The following is an 11,255-nucleotide window of genomic DNA, read 5'->3' as shown; positions in this document are numbered from 1 at the left end:
AAGCCTCCCCTAGTGCCCTTTTTGGCGACAAAGGATTTCTCAATACTATTCAATTATTCTATTCAATTCTATTTTGTGTTGTGCCTTTCTGCAAATATACGTGCTTTTGGAAAGTATTCAGAACCCTTGACGTTTCAAATAAAATCATATCGTATTTGTCACATGCACCAAATACAACAGTGAAATGCTTACTTACAAGCCCTTAACCAACAATGCAGTTTTAAGAAAATACCTAAAAAAAGGTAAGAGATAAGAAAAACAAATAATTACAGAATTAAAGAGCAGCAGTAAATAACAATAGTGGGGCTATATACAGGGGGTACCGGTACAGAGTCAATGTGTCAATGTGCGGGGGCACAGGTGTCGAATTAATTGTGGTAATTATTTACAGTTGAAGTCGGAAGTTTACATACACCTTAGCAAAATACATTTAAACTCATTTTTTCACAATTCCTGTAACGGCTGCCGTGAGAGAGAGTGGACCAAAATGCAGCGGAGTTAGTGTTCATCATATTTAATTAAGCAAGAACACTATACAAAAACAAAACAAGGAAACCGACAGCCAAACAGTCCTGTCAGGTGAAACACAATGACAGAAACAATTACCCACAAAACCCCAACGGAAAAACATGCACTTATGGGTGACTCCCAATCAACCACAACGAACTTCAGCTGTGCCTGATTGGGAGCCACACACGGCCCAAAACAAAGAAATACAAAAACATAGAAAAAGAACATAGAACGCCCACCCAATGTAACACCCTGGCCTAACCAAAATAAAGAACAAAAAACCCCTCTCTATTGCCAGGGCGTTACAATTCCTTACATTTAATCCTAGTAAAAATTCCCTGTTTTAGATCAGTTAGGATTACCACTTTATTTTGAAGAATGTGAAATGTCAGAATAATAGTAAAGAGAATGATTTATTTCAGAACATGCTTTTTCAGTTCTGCCCACAAATTTTCTATAGGATTGAGGTCAGGGCTTTGTGATGGCCACTCCAATACCTTGACTTTGTTATCCTTAAGCCATTTTGCCACAACTATGCTTGGGGTCAATGTCCATTTGGAAGACCCATTTGCGACTAAGCTTTAACTTCCTGACTGATGTCTTGAGATGTTGCTTCAACATATCCACATACCTCTCCTCCTCATGATGCCATCTATTTTTGTGAAGTGCACCAGTCCCTCCTGCAGCAAACCACCCCCACAACATGATGCTGCCACCCGTGTGCTTCACGGTTGGGATGGTGTTCTTTGGCTTGCAAGCCTCCCCCTTTTTCCTCCAAACGTAACGATGGTCATTATGGCCAAACAGTTCTAATTTTGTTTCATCAGACCAGACACATTTCTACAAAAAGTACGATCTTTGTCCCCATGTGCAGTTGCAAACCGTAATCTTGCTTTTTTATGGCGGTTTTGGAGCAGTGGCTTCTTCCTTGCTGAGCGGACTTTCAGGTTATGTCAATATAGGACTCGTTTTACTGTGGATATAGATACTTTTGAACCTGTTTCCTCCAGCATCTTCACAAGGTCCTTTGCTGTTGTTCTGGGATTGATTTGCACTTTTCGCACCAAAGTACGTTCATCTCTAGGAGACAGAACGCGTCTCCTTCCTTAGCGGTATGACGGCTGCGTGGTCCCATGGTGTTTATACTTGCGTACTATTGTTTGTACAGATGATCGTGGTACCTTCAGGCGTTTGGAAATTGCTCCCAAGGATGAACCAGACTTGTGGAGGTCTACAGTTTTGCCTGATTTCCTTTGATTTTCCCATGATGTCAAGCAAACACATTACTTGTGTCATGCACAAAGTAGATGTCCTAACCGACTTGCCAAAGCTATAGTTTGTTAACAAGAAATTTGTGTAGTGGTTGAAAAACTAGTTTTAATGACTCCACCCAAAGTGTATGTAAACTTCCGACTTCGACTGTACATGCAGGTAGGGTTATTAAAGTAGCTATGCATAGATATTAACAGAGAGTAGCAGCAGCGTATGGGGAGGGGGGGTACAAATAGTCCGGGTAGCCATTTGATTAGCTTTTCAGGAGTCTTATGTCTTAGGGGTAGAAGCTGTTAAGAATCCTCTTGGACCTAGACTTGGCGCTCCGGTACCGTTTGCCGTGCGGTAGCAGATAGAACAGTCTATGACTAGGGTGGCTGGAGTTTTTGTCAATTCTTAGGGCCTTCCTCTGACACCGCCTGGTGTAGAGGTCCTGGATGGCAGGAAGCTTGGCCCCGGTGAGGTACTGGGCCATACGCGCTACCCTCTGCAGTGCCTTGCGGTCGGAGGCCAAGCAGTTGCCATAGCAGGCAGTGATGCAACCCGTCAGAATGCTCTCGATGATGCAGCTGTAAACCTTTTGAGGTTCTGTGGACCCATGCCAAATCTTTTCAGTTTCCTGAGGGGGAATAGGTTTTGTCGTGGCCTCTTTACAACTGTCGTTTTCAAAATGTTGTTACGTTACAGCCTTATTCTAAAATATCAAATAAATACACATCTTTAGCAATCTACACACAATACCCAATAATGACAAAGCAAAAACAGGCTTTTAGACATTGTTGCTGATTTATTAAAAATAAAAAACAGAAATATCGTATTTACATAAGTAATCAGACCCTTTGCTATGAGACTCGAAATTGAGCTCAGGTGCATCCTGTTTCTATTGATCATCCTTGAGATGTTTTGTACAACTTGATTGGAGTCCACCTGTGGTAAACTAGATTGATTTGACATGATTTGGAAAGACACACACCTGTCTATATAAGGTCCCACAATTGACAGTGCATGTCAGAGCAAAAACCAAGCCACGAGGTTGAAGGAATTGTGCGTAGAGCTCCGAGACAGGATTGTGCCGAAGGCACAGATCTGGGGAAGGGTACCAGAACATTTATGCAGCATTGAAGGTCCCCAAAAACACAGTGGCCTCCATCATTCTTGAATGGAAGAAGTTTGAAACCACCAAGACACTTCCTAGAGCTGGCCGCCCATCCAAACTGAGCCATCGGGGGAGAAAGGCCTTGGTCAGGGAGGTGACCAAGAACCCAATGGTCACTCTGACAGAGCTCTAGAGTTCCTCTGTGGAGATCGGAGAACCTTCCAGAAGGACAACCATCTCTGCAGCACTCCACCAATCAGGCCTTTATTGTAGTGGCCAGACAGAAGCCACTAATCAGTGAAAGGCACATGACAGCCTCAGACCATGAGAAAGACTCTCTCTCTTATAGACTCTCAGACCATGAGAAACAAGATTCTCTGGTCTGATGAAACCAAGATTGAACTCTTTGGCCTGAATGCCAAGCTTTACATCTGGAGGAAACCTGACACCATCCCTAGGATGAAGCATGGGGGTGGCAGCATCATGCTGTGGGGATGTTTTTCAGCGGCAGGGTGTGGGAGACTAGTCAGGAGTGAGGGAAAGATGAACGGAGCAAAGTAGAGACATTTTTGATGAAAACCTGCGGAAAAAAGGGAAGGGGTCTGAATACTTTCCGAATGCCTTCAGAAAATATTCATACCCCTTGACTTATTCCACATGTTGTTGTGTTACAGCCTAAATTCAAAATGGATCAAATAGATTTTTGTTCTCACCCATCTACACACAATACCCCATCATGAGAAAGTGAAAACATGTTTTTAGAAATCTTTGCAAATGTATTGAAAAGTAAATACAGAAATATCTTATTTACAAAGGTATTCAAACTAGGTGTTTTCACTCAAATGTCTGTATTTTTTCAATCACATTACTCAATAACATTGTTTTTATTAGGTACAGTGCCTTCAGAAAGTACTTTTTCAACATTTTGTTGTGTTACAGCCTGAATTTAAAATTGATTACATTTAGATTTTGTGTCACTGGCCTACACACAATACCCCATAATGTAAAAGTGGAATTATGTTGTTAGGAATGTTTACAAATTCAGAACAAAATTGAAGCCTAAATACGTTCAGGAGTAAAGATTTGCTTAACAAGTGACATAATAAGTTGCATGGTCTCACTCTGTGTGAAATAATAATGTTTAACATTATCTCTATACCCACATCTGTAAGGTCGCTCAGTCGAGCAGTGAAAAAAACAACGACATTGAATATCCTTTTGAGCATGGTGAACTTAATAATAACACTTTGGATGGTGTATCACTACGAAGGTACTGGCATCCTACCTAACTCAGTTGCCGGAGAGGAAGGAAACCGCACAAGGATTTCACCATGAGACCAATGTGACTTTAAAACAGTTACAGAGTTAGATAGCTATGATAGGAGAAAACTGAGGATGGATCAACAACATTTTACTCCACAATTCTTACCTAATTGACAGAGTTAAAAGAAGGAAGCCTGTACAGAATAAAAATATTCCAAAACATACATCCTGTTTGCAAGAAGACACTAAAGTAATACTGCAAATAAATTGACAATGCAATGAACTTCTTGTCCTGAATACAAAGTGTTCTGTTTGGGGTAAATCCAATAAAACACATTACTGAGTACCACTCACCTTATTTTCAAGTATAATGATGGCTGCATCATGCTATGGGTATGCTTGTAATCGTTAAGGACTGAGGAGTTTTTCAATGTAAAAAATAAAAGGAATGGCACTAAGCACAGGCAAAATCCTAGAGGAAAACCTGGTTAAGTTTGCTTTCCACCAGACATTGGGAGATTAAATTCACCTTTCAGCAGGACAATAACCTAAAACAGAAGGCAAAATATACACTGGAGTTTTAACTTAAATTGTCTTGAAAATCTGTGGCAAGACTTGAAAATGGCTGATCAACAACTGACTTGACAGAGCTTGAAGAATTTTTAATATAATAATAATGTGCAAATATTGTACAATCGAGGTGTGTAAAGCTCTTAGGGAGTTACCCAGAAAGACTCACAGCTGTAATCGCTGCCAAAGGTGATTCTAAGGTGTCAATACTTATGTAAATGAGATATTTCTGTATTTCAGTATTATTTATAAAAAACGAATACATTTAATCCATTTTGAATTCAGGCTGTAACACAACAAAATGTGGAATAAGTCAAGGGAATTCCACATGAATACTCTCTGAAGGCACTGTATAATCGTGTATAAATCATGAAAAACAGATTATACATGTACGCTGTTTACTTAAATGAATGTTCAACAAACAATTTATATTTGTCATGTGTTGCCGACTAGGACAGTTGAGGTCAGACACATTTGTGTGGCATTTTTCAAACCTTTTGCTTCATCCCACTTCACTCCTACACTACTTTCACAGAGGGTATCTTTTGAAAGAAGTGGAACCTTTGCTTTTCAGGTAACTGGTGTAGTTGAAGAGTTTATCCCAAAACTGTATATCTACACATTTTTCAAATTTGTGTTTTTTCACACAAAATGATTGCTTATGGATGTGTGTAAAATGTGTGTGTAAAATATTACTTTTCTCAGATTTTTCTATTCATTGATTTAAGGTGTGTATTAAAATGTGTTTTTTGCAAAATGCTATACAGTGCCTTTGAAGAGTATTCAGACCCCTTGATTTTTCCACATTTTGCTACGTTACAGCCTTATTCTAAAATGTATTAAATTGTTTTTTCCCCCTCATCAATCTACACACAATACCCCATATTGACAAAGCAAAAAAATATATATATATTTTTTCAAATGTATAAAAAATGTAAAACTGAAATATCACATTTACATAATGCTGCTGTAACAGTACTCTTCTTGCGTTGTGTACAATCAATCATCGACACGAACTCCAACTTGTAACACCAGTCATAGAGCTTTATTCTGATAGGAACAGCACAAAATTGCACGTCATACAATGGACGGCTCACCATCCAACTCTGCACTCACGCACTGTACAAAATATACAAAACCCCCCCCACCAGACACAGTAAGTTGCTAGCTAGTATTAGCTGGAATTCTCTACAACAAAATGCACAACCCATATTCACCAAAAACCGCTGCATCTTATGTGTGATGTTCGAATAACATTTACAAACAAATTGATATAAATTGTACATTTAAATCATCACTTGGGAGTATAAAAATCACTTTTGACGTACAGTGCTTTGCAACCAACAACTTACCGCTGGTTTGGTGCTTGTTCACTGGGACGATTCTAACTGAAACATCCTCCCTCGTAAGCAAGCTACGCAAACCAGCCAATAAGATGCCATGTTGAGTAGGTGAAGGCAAGACAAAAATAAAACCAAAAACCCATTGGCTTAACAATAAAGTGGCAAGGGGAATCACCAATATTACCCTGTTACACTGCCACCACCATGCTTCACCGTAGGGATGGTGCCAGTTTTCCTCCAGACGTGACGTTTGGCATTCAGGCCAAAGAGTTTAATCTTGGTTTCATCAGACCAGAGAATCTTGTTTCTCATGGTTCGAGAGTCCTTTAGGTGCCATTTTGCAAACTCCAAGCGGGCTGTCATGTATAGTTTACTGAGGAGTGGCTTCCGTATGGCCACTCTACCGTAAAGGCCTGATTGGTGGAGTGCTGCAGAGATGGTTGTTTTTCTGGAAGGTTCACCCTGGGACTGTAGATGTCAGTGGCACAATAGAATACTAGAACAATAACTATTGATCAAGTGGACTTTGCATGTGAAATGATGTGAAATATTGTGATTAATATATCTGTATAAAGCACTGTAATGCTTTAACTGAAGGCAGATTGATCCTACGTGATAGAGTTATCCAAATGGTCTTGTGTCCTTTCCGTCATCCTGTGAACCCTGTATATTAAGTACATTATAAAAAAGTACATCATCAAAAATATAATATTACAATATTTGTACATGTATTCAAACATCAGATTCCCAGTTTTTAACTAGTAACTATGAAGATTTTTCATTTCACTTTCATCACCTGTCCACTAATGGCAAGGAATAATTTTGGTATGTACATGGTAGATATAGGCAGGTATAATTGCAGTGGACATTAGGTACATAATATGTACTTTTATTAAGTACATAATGTACCTACACTGCAGTTAAACCATATAGTTTTATAGGCCAAACCGTTTGGACACTAGAGACAGTTTTGTGTGAGAAGACTGATTTCGGGATGTCTCATGGTCTGACAAACCCCACTCTAACTCTGTTAACTTTCACCGCAGATGCAGAAGTGCGACATCGGCGGATGTGGTGGATTTGAGACACATCCAATGCAAGAACAGATATCTCTAGCTTAAACGGACAGATTTTTGTCGGGATTGTTTTATTATGCTAATTAGATTTCCGCTGGGGCGTGAACATCAACCTTAGGGAGTTAAACAGCATGATCATTACCAAGGTGCACCTTGTGCTGGGGACAATAAAACGCCACTCTAAAATGTGCAGTTTTGGCACACAACACAATGCCACAGATGTCTCCATTTTTTAGGGAGCATGCAATTAGCATGCTAACTGCAGGAATGTCCACCAGAGCTGTTGCCAGAGAATTGAATGTTCATTTCTCTACCATAAGCCGTATGGTAGAGAATTTGGCAGTACGTCCAACCGGCCTCACAACTGCAGACCACGTGTAATCAGGCCAGCCCAGGACCTCCACATCTAGCATCTTCACCTGTGGGATCGTCTGAGACCAGCCACCCGGACAGCTGATGAAATTGTGGAATTGCTCAACTGAAGAGTTTCTGCACAAACTGTCAGAAAGCATCGCAAGGAAGCTCATCTGTGCGCTTGTCATCCTACCAAGGGTCTTGACCTGACTGCAGTTCAGCGTCGTAACCGACTTCAGTGGGCAAATGCTCCCCTTCGATGGCCACTGGCACGCTGGAGAAGGGTGCTCTTCGCGGATGAATCCCGCTTTCAACAGTACCGGGCAGATGGCAGACAATGTGAATGATGCCGTGTGGGCGAGTGGTTTGCTGATGTCAACGTTGTGAACTGAGTGCCCCATGGTGGCGGTGAGGTTATGGTATGGGCAGGCATAAGCTATGGACAATGAAAACATTTGCTTTTATCGATGGCAATTTGAATGCACAGAGATACAGAGATGAGATCCTGAGGCCCACTGTTGTGCCATTCATTTGCCGCCATCTCCTCATGTTTCAGCATGATAATGCATGGCCCCATGTTGCAAGGGTCTGTACACAATTCCTGGAAGCTGAAAATGTCCCAGTTCTTCCATGGCCTGCATACCCTCCAGACATGTCACCCATTGAGCATGTTTGGGATGCTCTGGATCAACGTGTACCACAGCGTGTTCCAGTTCCTGACAATATCCAGCAACTTCGCACAGCCATTGAGGAGGGGTGGGACAACATTCCACAGGCCACAATCAACAGCCTGATCAACTCTTTGCGAAGGAGTTGTGTCGTGCTGCATGAGGCAAATGGTGGTTACACCAGATACTGACTGTTTTTTTTATCCACGCCACTACCTTTTTTTTTAAGGTATCTGTGACCAACAGATGCATATCTGTATTCCCAGTCATGTGAAATCTATAGATTAGGGCCTAATTTATTTATTTCAATTGACTGATTTCTTTATATGAACTGTAACTCTGTAAAATCTTTGAAGTTGTTTCATGTTGCGTTTGTATTTTTTTTCAGTGTATAATAATCTTTAGGAGAGCCAATCCTTTTGCCAGCTATCTTTTTGAGAAAATAAAGTATTACTTCTTAAACAAAATCTCCTTCTCTGAGTATAAAATAATATCATTTTCAATTTTTGGGAGCATACAATATAGCTCAGTATTTTAATTATTTATTTCATATAGTATTTTTTGCTCATTCATATCAAGGGTGACAATAATTTTAGACCTGAATGTATGACAATGTATTTTACGTATACATGCAGGATGTTCAGAAGCTTCTGTTTTACTCTTTATGTGTAGAACACAATATGGCTACACATGCATCTGTGACAGGAAAGCATACAGACACAGATAATAACCATTTAAAGTCCACACTGAGCAGTAGGCCCCTATGCTGTGTTGCTGTGTCAGGACTTTACACAATGAGAGAGGCCACAGATTCTTTTGGTTTTGGTCAGGTATAAAGGTAAGGGTTAAAACAGACAGGAATTCAGTGCAGTCACAGCGCAGTCCTGAAGAACAAACATCATCATGATGGGCAAGGTAGGCAAATTAAAATATTTTGCCCTCGGTTTCTTTTATCTACATTGCATACCTTATGTGATAGACTATTTGACATCTACAACAATTTCATAATGTCAGAAAGAGTTTCAGGTAAAATGTAGTTCATTGCAGATGTAGTTCAATATCATAGCTCAGTAGTGCATTATCAATTCTAGCTCCTCTGCTCTTTATGACAGTATTACTGACAAAATGTTTGTCATCCAAAGTTGTTGATTATTTGGGGCGGCAGGAAGCCTAGTGGTTAGCGCTTTGGGCCAGTAACCGAAAGGTTGGTGGATTGAATCCCCGAGCTGACGAGGTAAAAATCTGTTGTTCTGCCCCTAAACAAGGCAGTTAACCCACTGTTCCTAGGCTGTCATTGTAAATAAGAATGTGTTTTTAACTGACTTGCCTAGTTAAATTAAAAAACATTTTTTTAAACATTTAAATCCCCAGATCATCTTCTACGAGGACAGGAACTTCCAGGGTCGTTCCTATGAGACCAGCTCCGATTGCCCTGAGCTGACCTCCTACCTGAGCAGGTGCCACTCCTGCAGGGTGGAGAGCGGCAACTTCATGGTATACGATCGCCCCAACTTCATGGGAAACCAGTACTTCATGAGAAGGGGAGAGTACTCCGACTACATGAGCATGATGGGAATGAATGAGTGCATCAGGTCCTGCCGCATGATCCCCATGGTAGGTTGACAATTTATATATCTAGTCTTTGAAAATAATGCTTTAATGCTAGTGTTCTCCTACAACATAAGTTTGTTGATTATTTCACTAATCAATTAAGTAACCCTATACTGTACATTCCTCCTAACAGCACTGTGGAAACTTCAGGATGAGGATCTACGAGAGGGAGAACTTCGGAGGTCAGATGCACGAGATGATGGACGACTGTGACTCCATCCAGGAGCGTTACCGCATGTCTGACTGCCAGTCCTGCAACGTGATGGACGGCCACTGGCTGATGTATGAGCAGCCCCACTTCAGAGGCAGGCAGATGTACATGAGGCCTGGAGAGTACAGGAACTTCAGGGATATGGGCATGGGAATGGGAGGCATGAGCGGTGGCATGAGGTTCATGAGCATGAGACGTATCATGGACAACATGTCTATGTAAATGCTCCAATGTTGTATGAAAAATGTATTTCTGATTAGTCTCTGTGGGACTATTCATGGAAGGGAAAACAATAAAACTCTGAGTTTCAGTGATTTGTTATGAGTGACAGTATATTTATTTTAATTGAAATGCCACGTACTATGTTTAAACATCAGGGTAATCTACTACAAAACACTACAAAATATATTGTTATACAAAAAAAACTATATAATACATAAAAATAAGAAGAAAATAGAATGAAAAAGGAGCATTTTTGTGTTTTTTTTAAAGGCATACATTTTTCTTAAAATGACTTATTCAAGTATCTGCAATATGGTTGCTTAACCTACATTTACAGCAAAAATGGAGGTAAATTGTATTCACATCGACAGAGTTACACCTACAGTGTAACAATTGTTTCTTAATTTTTACATAAATTCAACATAAATTCATATTTAATGCTAGCTAGTTTCATCACCATACGATAGTTGCTTAGGTTGCTTTTACCAAAATAGTTGTATGGTCAAGTACTATAGGAAGGCACAAGGACTACCTTAACATAAACAGAAAGTATGCATACATACTTGCAAGTTGGCTCTATTCAGAATGCAGGGCTGTCAAAGTTAATGTGCTAATGAATGCAAATAATTCGAAGTTTAAAGTATCCTAAAAAGTTTAACACAGTTAATCACGTTTCCTTATTTTGATTGTCACATATCCCCACCACTCAAATACATGGATTAGACAGCTCTGAGAAACTATGTAATGGAACATTGTACTTTACTGAAACTGCAGTCGTTTCATATATGTGACATGTACTTAGATGAAAATAAAATAAAAATATGTACTGTTTTACTGAAATAACCAACAACAATTAAATCGTGGCATGATGGCCATTCTAGAAGTGATGTGTTGATTCTAGAAGGGATGATGACATCAGAACTGTTGAGCAGGTACACTACACAATAATGTTATTTTTAGTCATATCCATTTGCATGTTCTTTTTAATGTCAGTTAAAAGAACAAGTGGTTAGACTAGCAGGGTTGGAATTGGGAGGGGACACATGGGAGTGGGAGTTC

General features: G+C 40.0%; 1 protein-coding gene across 1 annotated transcript; it reads left to right on the top strand.

The window, feature by feature from the left end:
- The first annotated feature begins 8,958 nt into the window (after nt 1-8,958).
- Nucleotides 8,959-10,288, top strand: LOC106586385 (gamma-crystallin M3-like). Its single transcript, XM_014173601.3, has 3 exons — nt 8,959-9,067; nt 9,524-9,766; nt 9,897-10,288. The coding sequence occupies exons 1-3, from the start codon at nt 9,056-9,058 to the stop codon at nt 10,194-10,196; spliced, it is 555 nt and encodes a 184-aa protein (XP_014029076.1). The 5' UTR covers nt 8,959-9,055; the 3' UTR covers nt 10,197-10,288.
- Nucleotides 10,289-11,255: the final 967 nt, after the last annotated feature.

The sequence above is a fragment of the Salmo salar genome, chromosome 25 (assembly GCF_965601325.2).
Source record: "Salmo salar chromosome 25, fSalSal1, whole genome shotgun sequence".
NCBI classification, from domain to species: domain Eukaryota; kingdom Metazoa; phylum Chordata; class Actinopteri; order Salmoniformes; family Salmonidae; genus Salmo; species Salmo salar.
Note: the sequence above shows the minus strand (reverse complement) of the source record. Positions and strands in the feature narration are given on the sequence as shown.